This window comes from Mercenaria mercenaria, chromosome 3 (assembly GCF_021730395.1).
Source record: "Mercenaria mercenaria strain notata chromosome 3, MADL_Memer_1, whole genome shotgun sequence".
NCBI lineage: Eukaryota > Metazoa > Mollusca > Bivalvia > Venerida > Veneridae > Mercenaria > Mercenaria mercenaria.
In genome coordinates, this window is record NC_069363.1 from 54,333,631 (window position 1) to 54,356,401 (window position 22,771).

A 22,771-nucleotide genomic window follows, 5' to 3' on the forward strand; every position below is an offset into this window, starting at 1 on the left:
ATCGACTTTTACCGGTTTATTACAATATTGGTACAAATGTGTACCGCCATTAAATGGAAGGATTGTCGTTTGGAACTGAGCACGCGCCCTGGTTCTTGTTCACAGAAAAAAAGAGACGAAAATGTTTAAGGCGTTTTAAAAACTCACTGTACTCTTGTAACGTTCTTTTTTGTATAACCAAAAACGTTTTTAGTATACATGTAGATGAACAGATATATTTTACTGATTACTTTAAGTTTTTATGGAAAGAGGGATATTTAATGAGCCAAGAAGGTGAGATAAATTTTAAATTATTATCTTTATACATTTATAAATTCAGTCATAATTGATAGAAGAAATTATTAAATTTATTTAGAATCATAAAAAGAATAGCATGTTTAGTTGAAAGACGACTGATCTAGTATAAATAAACACATTCTTTCGATATACAGCATGGTCTTAGGTCTAAGGGTAGAAAACTGAGTTTGTCACCAGTCTCAGAAGGCTGTCCTGTCATTGGTCAATTTCAAATTTGAGCACAGAAATACCAATCAGGTGCTAGAGTTGTGAGGCTGGTCGCCAAAATCTAAATCTTGGACCCTGTTTCCATAATTCATTAGACTTTGACATTCCTAAGTTATTGTTTGAAAACGTCAGTGTACTTTAGCAGTAACAGATACAGTCAGTAAGTTCAAACCCTTAACTCGGTGTCCTCACGAGTATTGATAACAAACCAAATATTCAGCGTAACGAAAGCAACAGGTCTGTGAAATGTCTGGATATAGTGCAAGTGTTAGCAGACACCAAACATTAGTCAGTGTTGCTGACTAATTATACATAAAATAAGGCAATTCCTAGTTTTGGTATTAATTATGCACACGGCAATCCCGTAAAATGTCACTAGAATTTGGAGGTCCTGCTAATAACTGAATACAAAGTGTTTTATACATGTATAACGACACTTAATGTGTTTTATAATGTACATGTATATGCTTTTACTTAAGTTTTAAATCAGGAAGATATGTAATAAACTAGCATACTTTTAAAGTAACATAAGAAGATTGTTGTACATTTTTAGCTTTTCGTTTTAAATGCAATATTACCGTAAGATTTACCGTCATTATCATCATCATTATCATCATTGTCACCGCCATCATCATCATCATCATCATCATCAGCAGCAGCATTAATGTAATCTTTGTCAGTTTCATATTCTCTATCACCGATATCAATTTGCAACAGTGATAAAAAACATTGATAGCAGCAACAATAATAACTGAACATTAACGTGATTTCAAAGTTTCTGTCATCATCATCATCATCATCAGCAGCAGCAGCAGTGACAGCAGTAACAGGAGTAGTAACAACCTCTCTGTCTTGAACGCCATCATCACCATCATCATCATTATCAATAGCAGCAGCAGTAACAACAGCATGATTATCATCATCATCATCATCGTCGTCATTATCATCGTCATCATTTATTTATTATAATTGATATTTATATTACATACTTTAAGAAGGATTCAGGAAATACTCTTGAAAAAAACTAATACCTTCCTACTATATGACTGCATGGGGAGGAGTTGTTTTTTTTCTGTTGTAAAATTTCACCGTCGTTTCGATATGGATATTCAGAAAAATAAGTGCATATTTTGGTGTATATTTTGCCTATAATATATTCCTTGAGTACATTTCCTGTCAAGATACTTGACAAATACCAGTCTGGTTCGCCCTGAAAAATCTTTTCAAAGTCAAATGTGCAGCCAATATGTGCCTTATTTAAATATATCGCTTATCTGTTTGGCTGTAGGCCTATTTCTCTGAAATACAAAACTGATATTCATTGAATACTCTGCATTGGTCAAAGAGTAGGCCTACTGACATTAAAGAGTCGTTACCTCAACATTACTGGACAATGGAGATTCTTTCACCACTATAAACAATGTTCAACTACTGACTTTCATTCTCCGTATTTAAAGTTATTCGGCTATGCAGATTCATTTTACGACCTCAAATGAACTACTCATTCACCGCCATGAACAGGTCTGGACTATGGTCTTTCGTTGTCCATTATCACCAGTACTCAACTATGGAGATTCATTCTTCATCCTGATCAGAATGGACACATAAAACCATCGATAGAGGCCTAACTATAGAGCATTTTCTTGTCATGGACTTGCACTCTCCACAATCACTGGTATGGCCGAAGATTAAACAACTGAGTTTGAGGAACAGTTTAAAACTTCAAGCATATGATTGATTGATTCTGAGATCAGTTGTATCGCCTTGAACCAAGGACTATGGAAATTCGCTATCCGTCTTTATTGCTTTTCGATTGTTATGATTCATTATCAAACCTCACTAATATTTAAATTTGGAGGTTTGGTCTTAATGCACCCAAGATAACATTCGAATTTTGAGATTCAGTATCGACTATATTGACTACCACCAGATTTCGACTGAAGAGATCGACTTTAGAGATCCGTCAACAGCACTCGACTATAGAGATCCTTCACCAAAACTCGACTATAGAGATTCATCACCAGAACTCGACTATAGAGATCCATCACCAGAACTCGACTATAGAGATCCATCACCAGAACTCGACTATAGAGAGCCATCACCAGATCTTGACTATAGAGATCCATCACCAGAACACGACTATAGAGATTCATCACCAGAACACGACTTTAGAGATCTATCACCAGACTTCGACTATTGAGATCCATCACCAGACCTCGACTATAGAGATCCATCACCAGAGCTCGACTATAGAAACCCATCACCAGAACTCGACTATAGAGATCTCGACTATAGAGATCCATCACCAGAGCTCGACTATAGAAACCCATCACCAGAACTCGACTATAGAGATCCATCACCAGAACTCGACTATAGAGACCTCGACTATAGAGATCCATCACCAGAACTCGACTATAGAAACCCATCACCAGAACTCGACTATAGAGATCTCGACTATAGAGATCCATCACCAGAGATCGACTATAGAAACCCATCACCAGAACTCGACTATAGAGATCAATCACCAGAGCTCAACTATAGAGATCCCGACTTTAGAGATCCATCATCAGACCTCGACTATAGAGATCCATCACCAGAACTCGACTATAGAGACCCATCACCAGAACACGACTTTAGAGATCTATCACCAGACCTCGACTATAGAGATCCATCACCAGACCTCGACTATAGAGATCCTTCACCAGAGCTCGACTGTAGAAATCCATCACCAGAACTCGACTATAGAGACCCATCACTAGAACTCGACTATAGAAATCCATAAATATCTACCATCACTGCCTAAACTATAGGACTATTTTGTTTACCATAAACAGTGCTCGGCAAGGGTCATCCATTGTCCACCTTCACCAGCACTAGACTGTGGTGATCAACTCTATATACTCCCTAAACAATATACACCATAAACAGTGATAAGCTTTTGAGTTTCCTTTAGTACTTTACTCTGGAATTTTAATATTCACGCTAACAGGTACTTGACTATGCAGATTCAATCACCATCATGGGGTTTCATACTGAACCCTCACAATTACTCGACTCGATAGAGTAATAATAATTATCTACACTCACTAGTACTGGACTATTCAATTTCTTTCACCAACATATATAGACTGTATCACCAGCACCGGATAATGGATGTTACTGCATCTCGACTTTGGTTTATATTCTCCGGAGCTCCTGACGATGAAGATTCATTATTCTTGCACAATATTCTACTACTGAGTTTTATTCACCGTCTTCTCACATCTTCGCTATGGAATTTCACTGTTTTAATCTACGCATACATACTCCACTATAGGGATTCTAAATCAAACCTCACTAAAGTTAAGTATTAGTCTAGAGTGAGCCTTTCACTTACATAACAGTGTTTGACTGCGGAGTATTTTTCACCTCCATAAGTATTGAGCTTAGGCGATTCTTTCACTGCCATTAACAGAGCTCGACTACTCCTTCACAGGTACTTGACTATAGCGATCCATTCACCGCCATTAGGAGTGTTCGACAAAAGTGTTATATTTCACACCTTCACCTGTACCGGACTATTGCGATTCTTTTACCGCCATTAGAAGAGCTCGAATATAGAGCTGCACTTTCCACCTTCACCAGAACTGGACTTTGGCGATTCATTCACCACCATTAGCAGGTTTCGACAGTTAAGTTTCATTTTCTACCCTCACAATTACTCGACATCCTCCCCGGACTATGGCTGTCCACTACCATACACAGGTCTTGGCTTTCAATTCTCATTATCATACAATTCCAGTATTGGGATATGGAAATTCAGTCAAAATCACCATAAATCGAAATCATTTTCCACCCGCACCAGTACTTGGACAATTGAGAAATTTTAACCACCATAAACATTGCTCCACTTTGAACTTTTAAGTGGTTCAATCTCAACCTTAGCAATACTCAGATATTAAGGTGATTCATTTATCAGCATAACTAAGCCCCGACTGTCTAGTTATATTAGCCGCCTTTATGAGAACTTGGCTCATGGAGAATTTTACCGCCTTAAACAGTGCTTAGCTGTGGAGCTGTGGACTTTCAGTTCTCTTCTCTGCAATACTGGACTAAACTTTTCATTATTACCTCCCTTTCATGTACTTGACTTAAAGTTGTTCAGAACTTTGATGAAAAGATGCTTTAGTAAAAGAGTAATTTCGTATTCTTATCGTCTAAATGGTAATTTAATTTCTAAAAACACAACTTTAGCACTGTCACACTAAAAGGTCTTATTATAGAATCGACGCATAGGGGACGTACCCACGAAAATATTAATTTGCTATTTGTCAACCGAATCTGTGGGTTTTGCGGAATCTGTGGGTTTTGAGCAGAGTTTGTTTTGCTCGAAAACTCGATTAATTCAAAGTAATAGAAAGATAAATCTAAAAAAAGCAATACAGAATTTGGGCAATCGTAGACAGGCTTGGAAAATTTGGAACAAATTGAAACTTGATAATGGACAGAGTACTGATTTTCAAACTGGACTATTTAAACAAAGGGCAACAAGTTGCAGGAAACAAAACTGTTTTAACAAGAAACCCCTTGACAAATGACCAAGGTGCTTCATATTTGAAATATACATGTATTTCCTCTTATATTATATGAATTAAATATTCATTTCCTTGACATATACAGGAAGTCAAAATACAGATGAAACTCACTTTCAATTAGTCAAAATTTCCAAAATAAAACTGCGTGATCTTGGATTGAGGAAGAATATAACAATGTACCAAAATTGTAAAAACAATAGAGACAATGAAATAACAACACTTGACCTTTACAAAATGAGGATTAAGTAATTTTCCTCGTTTTACAATATGTTTCTAGTCCTCTAGCCACGAAATGTTAATCACGCTGCACCAAATTCATCATCGTAGTTCATATACATGTACACTTAAACATACATACTACAATTTTTAAGGGGGTTTTCTTCGTTGTTGAAATTTGTATGAACGTCAGTCGAAAATTGGAACATGATATAGATGTATTGTTCAGTGTCCTCTTAGTCGAAATACAGAACCGTTTAGGAACGTTTCAGAACCTTGTAGTTTTGAGAAAAATTCACAAACAAGAACAAAAAATAGATACTGTACAATGTAAGCAAGCTTGTGTACAGAAAATAAGCTACGTGCCTTTAAAAACGAAGATTCTGTCTTTCTGTTACAAGTTTCTCATTCTTTGTTTAAACTTGGTAACAGTTTAGTAACAAGGTCTCAAAAGACGCGTGGAGATAGAAACCGCGATTTTATACTTTATTTCACTTTTATTTGAGAATTACTGAGAATTATAACTTTATTGAAAAGGAACCATTGTTTAGTTTCATCCGAAAGAGTTCAAGGGGTTCACTACAAGTATAATATTTATTTCGTTCACGGTTTTTATCCATTGAACTTGTCCAGTGGTTTTGCCGGATTCAGTAAAATGGAAATAATGCCTAAAAGAAGATAGTTTATACAAGAGCTGCCAGTACGTATTATTTGAATATTAAAATAAATTAGATATTTTTCTGCGCAACACATGCATATTGACATTTTCAAGGCAATATAGATCTAGTTATATCGTTTCGTTTCTCAGGGCGTATAAGTGTTCTTGTTAACTCAGATATAGGAGTGAGTGTTCTTGTTAACTCAGATATAGGAGTGAGGGTGGGGGTGGTGTGGTGTACAGGATGTTGGTGAAAAGCAAGACGGAAATTAAAACAAAGTCCCTCTGGTTTCTTCTGTTCGGACTTTCAAGATTATTATTAATCACTTGCCTAATTGACACTGTTTAATAATAGTGTCATTCAAACAACGTATAAAAACTTTGACGAACCAGTACTTGATACGGAAGTTTTATGCCTGCATTATTTTGATGTATTTCGTTGTCTTAGTACATTAACCCTTAGCCTGCTAAATTTCTATAATGGACTGATCCATCATTCAATTTGGGCAATACCATTTATTATTCGAAGAAGTGTTCACTGAATATTTACTGACTGAATAGCGAACAGTGCAGACCATGATCAGACTGCACGGATGTGCAGGCTGATATTGGTCTGCACTGGCCGCAAAGGCAGAATCACTTGCCGCTGGCAGGCTAAAGGTTAAAGTCATTATGTAGCTGCATGTTTTAACTAACTGATATGTCATAATGATACAACTATTAAAATGCTATATATTGTAAGTGTGCTTAAAGTTATGTGTTTTTCAGTAAAACTTGAGATTAGCCAGTGAATAGGTAGGGCACGAGGAGTGGACAATTAACTGCTAAATTTCTAAAATGGACTGGTCCATCATTCAGTTTGAGCAGTACCATTTATTACTCAAAGGGGTGTTCACTAAAAATTTACTGACTGGATAGCAGATCTTGGTCTGCGCAGGTCGCAAAGGCAGAATCACTTGCCGCCAGCAGGTTAAAGGTTAACAATAAACATTTATTATTTGACTATTACCAGTCTATATTGGACATAAAACGTTTGGCAATTGGCATTTGGGGTTAATTATTTCTCATTTAGCAATTGGCAATACGCAGTGCGTACTGGCCTCCCATAGTATGGTCATTTTTACCATTTACTTGGTATTATAGTTAACATCTTATGAAATGAAATCAATGGGCTGTACAATTCGTCCGTTTAATGATTATTTCTAGACTTTTATATTTAACTGACAAATTGTCAATGCTGCCCTTATTCGGTCTAAAATAACGAAGTCGAAGCCGACACTATCTGATGCCTAACAACAATACACTCATAATAATAGTGTAGGAACGAAAGGCGAAAGCCACCATTACTGAAAAGAACAAAGGATGCACCTTCCTTAACAGAGATAGATATCATAAGTAATAAATCAATACCTTTTCATAAATGGAATGTAGCCCAAGTTAAAACAATGATTGGGCGGGGGTGGGGGTAGGAGTGGGGTGGGGATGGGATTGGTAGGGGCTAATGCTTAACTACTTCTGCCTCTGCGGAGATGGATGGGTTTAAAGGCGGGTACTTTGTCATGGTTACCTGGATATTGACGATGAACAAATCAAAGAAAAAACCCTCTGAACACTTACTACAAACATGAATTAGAAAGGGAATTTCAAAAAGTCATAGAAAACCATAATACAAGTACTAAAGACTATTGACACAGTCAGTGTGATATCTGAGATAAAAGTAAAAGTTATAACACATTTGTGTTATATTGTACCTGTATCGATTTCTTTGTGATGCCGACTGTCGCTTTACCTTTAATGTTTGAACCTAGTCAAAAATTGATTACCCCCTTGGCACAGTACATGCGGCGACAGCTGCGAACTCTATCTACTATGTGCCAGGTTGCTTTCCCCAATTCATTGTTAAACCTTCAAATATTGATAAAGTACCGTTTATTAAAATGAGAATTTCTGTTTTTGATAGCTTGTAAATGAATACAGTTGTATTGATCAGGTCACCTGATGATGACAAAACTTTTCCGTTTGTTATCAGATATTGTTTTCTTCATTCATACTCCAAAAATTGTGAAGTGGTAAATCTCCTCAAATAATATTTCATGGTGTAATCGGTTGTTCATATAAGAATCCTGCATATTGAGGTTCTTATGTGTTTTTATGAATGATTTGATATAGAATGTGATGGTCAAACGTGGAGATTCTGTTATTTTTTCTACGGTCAAAGTCAGAAAGTAATAGTTTCTTGCATTGAAAAACAGTCGTCTGCTTCTGTGTTCTCCGTGCTTGCTAAAAACACCATTTCTTATTTCACGCGAAGAAATGTCAGAATCGAAAGCAACCGTCCACATTTAATGGATTTTTAACGCCCAAGATTCCTCGGTATTACTCCCGTCCCTTTCCCATTACTACGGTGTTCCGTTAGGGCCATCGTGGTTTCGCACGATGCATTGACGCGATGCGAAAACACGATGTGATAAAGCGAAAACACGGTGCGATAAAGCGAAAATACGATGCGAAAAATATCGCGTTTTCGCCCACGATCTCCCACCGTGTTTTCGCCTTCGCGGTCAGTAGGGCGAAAACGCGAAAACACGATATTGTATCGCGTTTTCGTCCTACTGACCGAAAACAAAAACACGATGGGAGATCTATGGCGAAAACACGAAAACACGATATTTTTATATAGCACTTTCGCCTTCGGACGGTTGGACATGCGTTAACGCGGAAGACGAATTGGACTCGCGTATCAGGGAGTATTTTTTTTCAGCCGGATTTGTCGTGTTCTCTTCAAGAGATCTTGAGATATTTTGCTTAACGGTGTAAAGATGTTTAAATGGTGAAGTATTTGAAACGTTTAAAACAGTATATGCATACGTTTAAACACTGATGCACATGTATGGATTTAGCAGAGCAATGATAAATTTTGAATAGGAAATTAGGAAATTTTAGTTCATTAAATCTGCAACCCGGATCCTGTTTGTCTTCTGTCTAGGAATATCACCTGATTAAGGCCAAACATCAAATATTCTCTGGACTTAATTCCCGGATATGGGATCAAGTGATTAAAATGCACAGTACAGATACCGAAATACACAGAGGTAAACGTCGAATTTTTGTTGCTTGGCCTTTTTTTTTTATTTCTTTCAGATATGTCCCAGTCTGGAGCTATTTTTATGCTGTTTCTGACGATATATCTCTTTTTGGCTAAAACTTTCTACTTCGTTCAAACACTTCAAAAATGAACATTATAGTCATCGCCCCTTCATTATTTGAGGTGTTTGGACTAGCTATAAAGCGATATACTTAAAGAAACAGCATAAAACAGCTCCAGACTTTGACTTATCTGAAAGAACAAACGCCAAGGAATAAATAAAAATCCTGCGTTCACCTGAGTAAATGCAGCAGTTTGCTGCATTTAAACATTTTCTAATATAAGCATATGTAGCACTTAGTGACTCCTGGTTGGGGGTGGGGGTGGGGGGGGGGGGGGTGTAATTTGACCCTTGAGTCGTGATTTGCATATTGTTCGTAATTGTCTAGTAGACAATGATGCACACACTCAGGTGACCTATAAAACACATGTTTTAGCTTAGTGTATTTCAGCACCAATACATCTGTATCTGTGTATGGTATTCAAATTCTGTCATTACATAATCACGTGATCCCATACCCTGAATTATTCGCATATCAAGGGCTGAGTGGTACAGTGTGCAAAATGATATGTATAAAAAGAAGGTATGTACCTTTTAACTAAGGTTCGACAATACGTGATTCTTTTTATCACACTCAAGCATGAATGAGACTTACATTACAGGTTGAAAACAATATAACCATAATTCTTACTATCTACGATAAATCGGCAATCACTCTGCATATCAGACCATACTTTTAGTATGCCTGTAAAGTTCTAACATATATATTAAAACATCGTGTTTTCGCGGTTTCACCTTCTTTGTTGAGAGGGTGAAAACATGATACAAGATCGCGAAAACACGTTTCGAAAAAAATATCGCGTTTTCGCGCTATTTATATCGTGTTTTCGCGTTTTCGCCCTACTCAATGCGAAGGCGAAAGCACGAAGATCGAAGGCGATAACGCGAAAACACGATATTTTTGGCATCGTGTTTTCGCTTTATCGCATCGTATTTTCGTGTCAATGCATCGTGTTTTCGCGATTTCGCCCGTAGGACGACAGCACGAAACCACGATGGCCCTAACGGAACACCGTATGTCTTCGCGTCAATGCATCGTGTCTTCGCGATTTCGCCCTTAGGACGACAGCGCGAAACCACGATGGCCCTAACGGAACACCGTAGTTAATGTCTAAAACAGAGTGCATCTTTACATTGAAGTGTTATATTAACTTACAAAATTAGTTTTATTTTTATGCCCTCGGTGTCGAAGACCTTGGAGACTTTGAACTGTCTGATCTTGGTCTGCGCTGGTCACAAAGGTAAAATCACTTGCCATCAGCAAGCTAAAGGTTAAGAGAAATGACCGTTTTTTTTTGACAGCTTCGCAGAAAGACTTTCATATTGATTTTGAACACGGGTATAGACAAGATATAGACAGAACACGGGTATTGACAGAAGATATAGACAGAACACGGGTATAGACAGGAGATATAGACAGAACACGGGTATAGACAGGAGATATAGACAGAACACGGGTATAGACAGGAGATATAGATAGAGTATATTGTAGCAACTATAGACTAAAACGTTTTGTCATGTGGGTGGGGCTAGATGGAAAGCGGAGACCAAGGGATCAACCATCGATTTCACCTGTTAGCTGTTGAAAAGTAACTCTTGTGCTCGAAGCGGGGACCAGTCAGGGTGAAGCTACGGGGGAAGCTGGGTACAGTGGGTTACCCCCCACCCCCCATTTCATTTATCAGCTATTGAATGTATGATAAGAAGAAAAAAATAACTTAACGAGTTCAATAGACGGTTCTTGTGTCTGTATAAGAAATCACGCATGTAATTTATCAACTATGTAGAAAAGGTATTGATAAACCGTAAGGAAATGATGTAGGAAGGATGTACAAGAAAATAATTTGTATCCATGCACAGAAAAGAATAACTTACAGAATACATTGTACTAATATATTTTTGATAACTTCCGGTTCTTGATAACTTTGGCGTGTTTTTCTTCCGAAGAAGTATACAAAACAAGCTGTAGCGGTGCTTTATAGGACCTCATTAACATTTTTACATATCTATTTTCAGGAAAGCATGTCGAGCATTAACAGTGAAATGAGCACAGAAACTAGCTCTTCTCCTTTGCGAGAGGGAACCAGTCCAAAGCCGGAAACGAAAACAGGTAAACTAAATGCGAATGTAAAAGACGTTACCCACATATTATACATGTATAAGGGTAGTGGGAAGTTACTATTTCGCTAAGTTCTAAATGTAACCCTTCTTTTCGGGAGATATAAAATTATGTAATGATTAGGTCAAGGTAAGAATGAAAATACGGAAAATGATATTAACTTTACTGGCTTACTCTGAAATCATCACCGTGCCTTCTCAAATGGCTTTTTCACAGGTAATGACACTTAAGCGAACCCTTTTTAACAACCCTAGACTAAACTTAATGATAGCGGATGAATTTATTCCTGGAATCATTTACCGGGACATTGGTATCATTGCTTGTAACAATTTATGAGTTCAACAGTTTCTGAACAAAATGTCGGTGTAAGGTTTCGCCGATACGTTCTTGTCATGTAAATCTGACTACAGACCAGGCATCTATTTCCTCAGTAAGCGCCTGTCACTGCTTTTGGGGGAATTTTCTACGGATTTGGAAGATTTGTGAAGAGACACAGAGATCTGGTGAATATTGATTCATCAAAACGTGCTCTCTTATTCACAGCGGCTGGTTCAACAAGGGGGGTTTTTGGTAAATACATAATTCATGTTTCTGGCGGTCGCCTTCTTTTCTTGGAGACATAAGCCAGTCCTGGGAAATGTTCGTTCCGGGAATACGATCACTCATATACGCAACAGGCGAAAATATGACATGTATCATTCTCGGAAATGTTAGCTCTTTTATGAAAATTGATTCGTTTCATTTAAAATGCAAGAGCATGGCCGGCTTATCGAGAAGTCATCCTTAAGTATTAGCAGGAATTGAGAATTTTGTACATTTAACTCAGAATCAAAGAATTAAAGATCGTAGTGTTTTCAGTTTTTTTTTTTTAAATGTGACTCAACAGTTGGAATGAAATAGTGGTGAATAGTTGCCGGCCACTTTTATTTCGTTCACAGGTTCTTTAAAATGAGTATGTTTCATTTCACAAAACCTACACTAAAGTAGGCTAAAGCGGTTTCACCACTTCCCGCTAAGACTTTTCATTACATTCCCAAATTTAGAAATTCCCGGAACGTTTAAGAGCCTAAGATTTATTTTAAAGCCACTTGTCTCCGTGCGATAACGCCAATTTCTTAAAGCTAAAATCAATCGACCACCTAAAATCTGTCTTTCTCGCTGTCATATTATGACGCAGCCTTTATGATTCGGGGAAAATATCAGCAGGTAAATGAATTGAGAACCTCCCAGATTTATGAAAAGGAGGAATAAAAAATCAATGTCACCCTTTGAGAACAGTCAATAAAGACGGTTCTTATCGGCTTTTACCATGACCCGCGCTCCGTATCAAATTGAAGCTTTAAAATCTGTCACAATGCCTAAGCAGGAGCGCTCGCGAGGGCACCTGTTGCTATGGTGACATTTTTGAAGTTTGTGACTAAGAATATGCCAACAAACTATTCCGCTGACTTCATCTTTTGTAACTATGGTGTTCAACGTATGAAAACACTGAACTATGAAATACTACGATACTAGGTTTCACTTAGTACTGCGAGAAAGTGTACTATAAAGACGTTTCAATTGTTTTTCACTTAGCTGCGGGGTGACTAAGATTTTGAGAGTCGCTAATTTGTTTGTGACCAACTTCGTCTGCTTCTTTGAAATAATCAAAAGGGAAATCATTTTTCAAGTACCCTCCAATAATAACGTTTTGTCTGCGCTTCCGAATTCAATACAGAATATTAAAAATACATGTGCGCGTTATGATATATATGTATAATTATGTTTTATGTATCTTCTCTTTCCTGTAAGGTCGTTACATCAAGGTGTAAAGCAGTTAAAGGTAAAATAATGCGTTTTATGGCAGATCGATATATCGCCTAGTCTGGGGAGTAAAATCTTTTATCTGTCAGCCAATTCTGGCTTTTATCAAGCAACAATCTGGAGACAATTTTGTGGAAAGTTGGTTTCTTATTGATTGCTTTTTTATTGTTCATCGCGCACCTGGATGTCGGAAGAGCGCTTGCTTGATTGTCAAAGTAAAAGGGGGGTGTACTTGATTGTCGGTTGTTGGAAAAAATATTCAAAGATTTTTCCGACAACTAGTGTAATTAGTGCCACTGACATGAATGCGAAGACCTTTTGAGAATCAGTTATAATGACTTTGTGAAATTTGATATCAAGATCGTTAAAGATTGTTTATTTATTTAATGTTCTTGTAGGTCTTGGAAACTCTTGATTTAAGCATTAAAGGAAACATTTAGTAATAGTAGTTGTAGATTTCTATCTGATGTTCAAATTCAGTTAAGCAGAACAGGCGGTGGGTGCAGTCTCCGCTATCGCCTTCTAGCCATTATGATTTGTGTTTCAACAGTTTTGTCAAAGGTGCTGAAAGGTTTAGGGAAACATAGCTCCTCCTTTGTGTAATGCTGTAACATGTCTCCCACTTAGTCATGATTAGGCTGGCCTTGTTAAAATAGACACGTACTGTCCTAAAAGGAAGTACCAAGTTCAAATGAAATGTAGTGCAAGAGTGACAGGTTTTGATACATTTGGTCAAATTAGTGATTTCATTTGACAAATATTCAGTTCTGCCAGAGTAATCAGTCTGAGAGCGATAGAGAACAAGTTTGTTAAAGATTAAATTTAGTTTCACCTTTTGCGTGTACATTTTAAACATAAAGAACAAATCAAATAGTTGCATTTACAACATGTTTTCTTTTTCCTTCAAGCTACAGAAACAACACCAGTGAAGGAAAATGGTACATCCAGTCCTGCCTCCAAGTCAACTACACCCGTTCCACCAGGAGATGACTTTTTCCCACTAAACATGAGTAGCACACCCACCTCCCTGTCGCCTGTATCACGTGAAGAAAGCAAAGGTCATATAGAAAGAAAACGGAAGTACAGTGACGATGACAGTTTAGAGGTAAACGATCCCCCATTGTTTTGTTATAGAAAGTAATAACGCTTGTAAGCATATTGCCAATGTACAATCCTATTTCTCCTATCTGGAACTTCTTACGAGCTGATGCTCGAGATCCCAAATAAAACATGGGGTAGATTTGTTATCTTCGGAGAAGATGTTTATCACACGTGAACTGGGCACAGTCTCCTTTTAGATGACCCCGGATGGCTCTTCTTTATTCTATATTTTTCTGTCTTTAACGTTTCTGTTTATAGATGAAAATTTACTGTCCTTTATTCAGCATTTTCGCTTATTGATACGCCATTGATTCAACCTGAAAAAATACCGGTATGAATGTTACAAGCTGAAATATTTCTGTGAAGTTTTAACACAATAGCCGGAAGCAGAAGGGTGAAATAAGCGGCTTTAACGTCAGGTCTTCCAGCATTGATAAAGACAGAAATCTGATTTTCAAAAAGAGGCTGCAAATTCTAATGCTTCTTAACATCTTGTTTCAGACTTCCTCCAAGGCCAGTGAGTCGGGTACCCTGGATGACTCAGTTGCAAAAGATGACGATGATGATAATGATGACGATGATGATGATAAAGTTCCGTTGGGCTCCAACATTGATCCTGAAAGACTTAAGTCATTTAATGTAAGTGCCCCAATTTAAGGACAAAGATATATCATTCAGCTTTTTTTAAATTTTCTCTCAAGAAACAGGGATAAAAGACGCATGAACGTTTTAAGTAGAATTGTTTCTTTGGTATGACGCCAAACAGGTGTTAATTGGCATTCAATAATGTATACACTTTCTGTCGATTAATTCATACATTTGAATATTAACAAAGTTATAAACTTTCAATGCATGAATATTTTCGCTTTTGTTCCCCGAACAAATCGATGTTAATCACTTTCCTGCATAATGAAAACAAAAAATAGCCGACGTAATAGTGAAGTGTATATTTTTTTGTAATTGCGTCACTTTAAACAACTGCAGTATTGCGTTAATTTACAATTTTCAATTCCAGATGTTTTGTCGTCTGTTTGTTGATGAGAATCTTGACAGAATGGTTCCCATATCAAAACAGCCAAAAGACAAAGTGCAGGCTATACTAGATGCGTGTGATCGGCAGTTTCCGGAATTTCACGAAAGAGCCCGAAAAAGAATTCGAACATATCTTAAATCTTGCCGCCGGATGAGAAGGTCAAAGGAAAATGGTTGGGAACCAGTAAGTATGTTCTTAGAATTTGAATATATTGTGACCGTCAAGTATATTTACCGTTCAGATTAAATCTTCTTCAAAACGATTCATTTGATAGGACAGTTAGATAGTGATATGCTTAACCCTTACCCTGCCAAGTCTCTGTAATGAACTTGTCCATCTTTCAATTTGGACAGTACCATCAGTAACTATTTAAAGGGGTGCATACCAAAAAGTACTGACTGAATGGCGAACAGCGCAGGGATGCACTGGTCGCAAAGGCAGAATCAATCGTGTTCAGCATGATAAGGGTTACTTAATTCATTCAGCTGAGTTATTTTTGTTTGCGTTTCAGCTTCGGCCGACGCCACCTCACTTGACGTCGGCGGCGGCGGAGAGCTACCTCGCTCAGGCGTGTGAGAACGAGAGTATCAATGCAAAGAGAATGAGGATGGGACTGGAACCTCTACCTGTGAGTTTTCATTCAATATCAGTCAAACACTGTAAAACTGTTGGCCGCAAATGGCTCGTCTCTCTGATTTTAACAATGTAATTATCTGGCTAGAGTTTATAGTGTCTGGAAGGTAGATAGCTCTGCAAAAATTTTAGTATGGCCTGACAGTTGAAACTTATTTAATTTGTGAATCTAATAGTCTAGACTTGTCTTTAAACTGTTTTTATATTTTTGAGTGCTTTTCTCATTTATATATTATAAAATTTTAAATTGTCAACAAAGATAATGTTGTTTTACCTAAAGTCTTTGTGAACCAGTGATAAATTGCAATTTAACAGACAGTTAATTCGTACTAAACCTACCTATTTTACAGGCCAGCGCAATGCCTATCACCCATCACCCTCCAACAGTTGTCTCACAGGCCACACTTTCTACACCACAGAAAACAAACTCAGCGCAGCCGTCTCCTCCCCCGCCCACACGCTCAGAAACAAAAGACAGCGGCAAAGATCAAGCACGGGAAACTAGCCAGTCGATGCTTACTTCGACCACACCCACACTGAGTCACGTCGATCGTCACACTCCTGTGACTGTATCTACAGCAGACTTCATCCGCCATCCTCCTCCGCCAACAGCGTTTAGGCCACCCCCAGAATTCCCGCCATTTTTCACAAACGGAAATGGATTATTCCGTCCTGGTTTCCCGGGTTATCAACATCCGGCTCATCACCATCCGACGGTGCTCCATAGTCCAATTCAACCTGCCAGTCTACAAAACGGTGAGCGTACGTGATTGCAAAACATTTAGTCATATTGATGATAATTGTATATAAAAATTGTGACCGTTTAAAGGGAGACAATACGATTTACTTTTTGAGACCTGTTTCTATGTAGAGCTAAATAATTTTATTTAGACCACTAGTGTATTTTTAAGCTTTATTTCGCAATATTCTTTTCAGAGAATTGGAATGAAAGCCTCTTGTTTTTCTTTCTCAGGTCCAACAGATCTTAGCATGAAAAAATCCTCGTCCAAAAATCAGCTAAGTTCGAGCGAAGTTTCAACAATAAAACAACTTATTTCCGGTTACAGAGAATCTGCAGCCTTTCTGTACAGATCAGCAGACGAACTTGAACAGCTTCTGCTGCAGCAGAACTAGTCCAGAAACGCACCAGAAGTAATGAAAATGCATGTTGGTCAGGTGCTTGAGTTATTGTGTGACTGGTTTCTGTAAAGTTTATGATATGACTGCATTAAAATTAGGCTGCTTCTCTGTTAGTCTAAGAACGTATTGTGCTGCAGAAATGGCTTCTATTGTTGTCGAAACTTTACCCATTAATGTGCAATATTTACAGATAATTATCTAGTCGAACCCTCTTTTTGAATTTTATGAAGAACAGCAGAATGGCAGACGAGTAAGTGGCAAGAATCTACAAAACCTTATTTTTGATATGCTCTCATGCTGTTTATGGTACAACCACATTGTGATTGTACAAGAAATATACTGAAGTCTATTCGAGTTTCATAACACACTGACAGCTTGTAAAGAAAAGCAGTAAAATAAAATGTATTCAGTTACACTTAACGAATCGTCTAAAGCCCCGTCCCCCCTCGATATCTTATAACAATAATTTTCGAATTACTGTTAGTACATTTTTGAAATACCTCACTTATTTAGAAAATTGTATTGTCAATTATACACTAAACTTTCAACAAAATCGAATTATGTTATGATATCATTTTATTTATTTTACTGTCTCGAAACATTTTTAAAAGTCACAAAAGTACACATAATTGGACTTTACAAACGAACCAATTTTGTTATAAGGAATGAACATCATTACAAAAACAAAATGGCTTCTTTATCTTAACATACCCCGGGGAGAAATTTTAAATTCAAATTAGTTAGTTAGTTGAACATATATCAATGAAAAGAAATGATAGCTATTCATTTTATAAAAACTCTGCTTTCATGTGTATTTATGGATAGAGGTCGTACAATGGAAAAAGATGTCTTTGCTCTTTTCGATTTTGTTGAAATTACAACAAAGTTGTTTTAATGTGTAAGACAACTGATAAATATACTATTGTAATTTTGAAAGATATTGTCAGTAATATTGAGCGGGGATGTGGTGGGGTTGGGGAGGAGGGGGGTGGGGGGGCATTAGCAGTTTCGATTGGTGTAAAATGAACCTATACCTTAAAAGAGCAGTCGAAACATGTGCTTGGATAAACAAATTTAGGGGGATTGGTGACGAATTTGTGGCCTGAAAGTTTTCATTCCTTCTTTTAGTGCGGCACAAAAATGACTTCAGTAACTAATCTAAAATATTAATAAAAACGCCCTCTTTGTTATAATTCAAAAGAGGCAAAAATATGGTGGTCCTAGACTTAGAACTTGCGGGAGGTGATGTGTATGAGATTGGTGTCTTGGTCTACCCATGCATAATTAAAAAAAAACAAATCCCAGATATATCTGTGATCTTTACAATTATGTCAGCTCATTTTAACTTCAATGTTAAACTATAGATGTAGAAATATTTTTTCATACCATTCCAATGAAACAAAGGGTTGTGCTATTTCCATTATAACATTTTTTTTTATTGTGAAGATTAAATATTAATTTGTTACTGTTAGATTTATAGGTAATTTACTTAACTAATGTGAAATGGAATATATAGGAATAGTATATGAAAAATCTACTTTTAAAGTATTGAGAAATAAACCTTGTATCCTATCTGTTCCTTGAATACTATGTTCAGACGTTGTAGGCGGTTTCGATTCATACCACATCGGGCTACTGGTACACTGAAATGCGCCGTAATGTTAGTGTCGGGCTGTTCGGCATGTCTAGCAGGTGTGCGCACAAAAAACCCGACTGATACGAGTGTAGAATGGGCCACATTGGTGTACCGGGGGAAATCCGGGTATACAATCGAGCCCACCTATTGATTGTGAGTGAACCTCTATAATACTTAGAAGAGAAATGGAGTAAATGACTGTCGGCGTAATGTTTGACAAGAGGAACACTTTGAGATCCTTGATATATGTAAAACAGTGCTTGTATAATATGTAATATGATGTTCCTCGTTTAAAACAAGATACCTTTGCATCGATTCTATATGGTAATCATGATATAAAATGTTGATAATTTTATTTTTACATGTATATATTATTATATATTTGTTCATGAAATGATATTTTATTGTAAATGCATGCCAATGCATACATAAGTTATTTGTATTGTTACACATGCTTGCCTTCATTGTGTTCTATCTACATTATACCATACAGAAGAAAAACGATATCTGAATACTGATAGATAGGATATTTTTTAAGTTGTCGGGATAAAAAAATGTTAATGTACACAACATAATTAAAATTTTGTATGTATTTATGACTGGTAACAAGGGAGTATGCACATGCATTTTAATTATTCATTTCGTTACATATATTAAAATGACGATCAGTAACATTTAAACAAGATTTTATGACATTTTTCACTTTTCATGTGTTCTGCCAGAGCTTTATTTTAGGAACAAAAATACCAATCACACAGAGTTTACACACACATTTTTCCGATTTTTAAATTTTCATGCAGCTTCTGAATTCATTCATTTCACCGTTTGTCATGGTTGTGCGTCTAAGATGGGCGAAGGGAGGTAATTATAATTTGTCAATCTTAAAATGACAAAATATGGAGTTGGTTTAAACTGTATCTATTTCCACAATTATATTTACAAACACGAGTAGTACATTTAAATGAACAAAGTTTGATAAAACATACATCAATCAAAATAGTACAAACAAACAAAGACAATATTAATCGAATGGATTGGAAAACAAGCTACTTAAAACTAATATGAATTCCGCTCAATGATATGTAGTTGTTAATGCAAATCTTGAACAAATATAATACAATAGGTTTTTTTTATTTATATAATTCCTTAGGCAAAGTATGGTTATCAAATTTATGCTTATGCTGAAATAACTCCACGTTGATTGGGCAACCAAAATAGGAAAATCAAATTTTGAAAATACATCCAGCGAAAATCTAACTAGTAAAAACAAATAAATAAAACTGATAAGATGTTAAAGTGTCAAACAAGTCCGTTTCTTTACAAAACAACAACAACAACAACAACAACAACAAAAACCCTGATGAACTGCCTTTATGTAATAAATTTGCTTTTCATGAATTTGGTGACCGGTCGAATTATTTTTAGGCATAAACTTTGCTCCACAATATATAATAATTATGGATACATCTTTAGCCTATACGTGTTTTGTCCTCATTTACAACATTCCCGAACGTTGTCATTTTCCCCCGATTTACCAATTACAAGTGCGACCATTACCATGGTTTCCAAGTTCTTTTACTCGGAATTTTGACAAATCTCTGATGGATGAGAATGAGGTACGACAGGCTTGTATAATTTTGTCAAGATTTAAACAATTGTTCAAACCTATTTTTACGGGTCATCTACGTTAAACGCACATGATTTTCTACCTCCCTTGACTTAGGCGCGCAACTCAAACCGATTACGGAGATTTCTTGTTATTTTTTCATTTTTGTTTTCATTTTCATATAACTGTCTCATGAAGCCTCTTTGCTCAGGTTACATCAGTTGTACATAAATTATAATTCTAGATTAATTATTTATACATGTTGTTGCCGTATTTAATTTATATTGTGCTAATTTAAAACATTTATTTCTAGTCACGGAGAAGATAGTTAAGGTGTTACAGATATAGAACAAAATATACAAACCGAGTTAAGTATGAACTAGATATTGCAAAACAACATGGATTTATATAGAATTTCGATCAGATTTCATTTTATGTCAGTGGGCAGTTAAGTCATTGACCCTATAGTTTCTTCTGGAAACATGGTACTTTGATACGTTATTACATTATGTAATATAATTATTTTAATGTCATTACGCTTCTTTGGTATATTATGTAAAATGGATACGTCCTTTTTTTTTGCAAAAGTGCAATAGTACACTGAATATTTACAGTGTACGGATACGTTATATAGGTGCCTCAATATACATATATACTAGGTACCTCAAGTTGACAGTTATGTGCAAACAAAGTATGAAATATATTTCCTGTTTTTTTTATCACTGTTTGCTAAATATTTATGTTATTGCTAGGTCTAAACATAACTTTAGACTATTTTTGTCATTATGTTTCTTCTTTCGGCAACATAAACAAGAACGTAAAAAATACTTTTCTACAATCATGTTAGCTCTTTAAAGTTTACTTTAAAGTGTTACAAAAACAACATGGTAGCCAGATGCTTAGTCTTTGTTCAGACCCCGTGTTTTGTTCACAGGAGATAACTCCTGAGGCTGTTCAAATTTTGTTTTATTATGCCCCTTTTCTTTTCAAAACACTAGATAGTCAGAGCCAAGAAAGATTGGTCAGAATATATAAGAGAAATTATTAAAAACAAATAAAAAAGATTATCTAGTCGGTAGCCAGACTACCAGATGCTATGACACAGTTTATTTTGAATCGAGAGTTTTACTTTGAAGTAAGACTCAATAGCATATTACAAATTCTATTCTTAAATTGAATCATTCATGGTATTACATGCAACATTTGGTATAACATCACATGATTTCAAAGATTACACTTTAAGGTGTCTACAGAATGTTTTGTTTCAAGATAATTTTATGTATATGAGGTTTTATGCTTTATTTTCTAGAAGTGGGAATATGAAAATTATGATCAATATTTTTCTGGATATATACGATTAAATGAAATAAAGTGTTTTATATGAACAATTCGTAGTTTGTCGTGATAAGATATATGTCTGAAATGAGATATGTCTAAAATGTGATATGTCTAAAAATGAGATATGTCTAAATTGAGATATGTCTAAAATGAGACAAATCTAAAAAATGAGATATGTCTAAAATAAAATATCTTTTCCTGCGTCAGAGACATAAAGAAGGTCAAAAGGAGGATGTTGAAATGTACAATTCTTTTATATTGGCTGTGCAGTTCCAGAACGCGTTGTGTCCAACGTATTTTGATGGTGACTACCACAGTTCGGTTGAAGTTTGGTACTCAGTACCTCATCTCGGCCGACTTTTGGTATTCAGTTCCACAATGCTTTAGTGCCACTTTATGACGTAACAGACTATTGTTCTTCACGTGTCTATCTTCTGAAATAGACCATGGGGTGAAGACAATTGTCACTAAAATATTTGTTTAGGATATCTTCCATAACCAAACTTTTCACAATAACTTTACTTTTTTTTTTATACATCTTTATGTTCCACAATGCACAACTGAGACACATCATAACTGAGCGTCGCTGAGCGAAAACCAACGTTCGGGCTTTGCGGCCAGAATGGATCAAGATCAGCCTGCATATCCGTGCAACCTGATCTGGATCCATACTGTTCGCTTATTAGTTGCATACAGGTACTTTAATTGATAAATAAACAGTAATGGATGTGCAGTGATCTGGATCGTTGCTGGTCGTGGAGCCCTCAAGTTGACTTAGCAGCGGCGCTCATATATGCCTAGCTATATTTTTAGTAAAACTCTATTCAGACCTTGCAAGCATGTCGTATTGACTTTGCTATAATAGGTTAAGAAAGAAAACTCACTGATGTTTCAGTAGGAAAAACTGACCCGTGATAAAAGAATATTACATTTATGTCTTTCTGCATTGAATTTATTGAACTCGCCGAATAAAACTGATAAAATGCTCATTTTACTATTTTTATCAACTCGTTTAATAAAATGATTATGAAAAGTTAATCATTGACTGTCCTCTACAAGAACTCACTCGCATGTGACAGAAACTTATGTAAAGCTTTAAAATTTGAATATTATTTTAGTGAATTTTCAAAACATCTTTTAAGAAAATATAGTTGGTAATAAAAACTCATGACAGTAGTCTTAAATCGCTTAGTTTTTGCTTTTT

At 36.2% G+C, this 22,771-nt stretch overlaps 1 protein-coding gene across 1 annotated transcript in view; it reads left to right on the plus strand.

The window, feature by feature from the left end:
• The window catches only part of LOC123525747 (nucleolar protein 4-like), a 57,947-nt gene extending 40,004 nt beyond the window's left edge, over window positions 1–17,943 (plus strand). Inside the window, exons 6-12 of the mRNA XM_053539712.1 lie at window positions 11,175–11,268; window positions 13,989–14,185; window positions 14,683–14,820; window positions 15,197–15,397; window positions 15,726–15,842; window positions 16,198–16,603; window positions 16,821–17,943. Of these exons, the coding sequence (XP_053395687.1) occupies window positions 11,175–11,268; window positions 13,989–14,185; window positions 14,683–14,820; window positions 15,197–15,397; window positions 15,726–15,842; window positions 16,198–16,603; window positions 16,821–16,981 (1,314 nt within the window). The 3' untranslated portion in view covers window positions 16,982–17,943. The remainder of the gene's footprint in view (window positions 1–11,174; window positions 11,269–13,988; window positions 14,186–14,682; window positions 14,821–15,196; window positions 15,398–15,725; window positions 15,843–16,197; window positions 16,604–16,820) is intronic.
• Window positions 17,944–22,771: the final 4,828 nt, after the last annotated feature.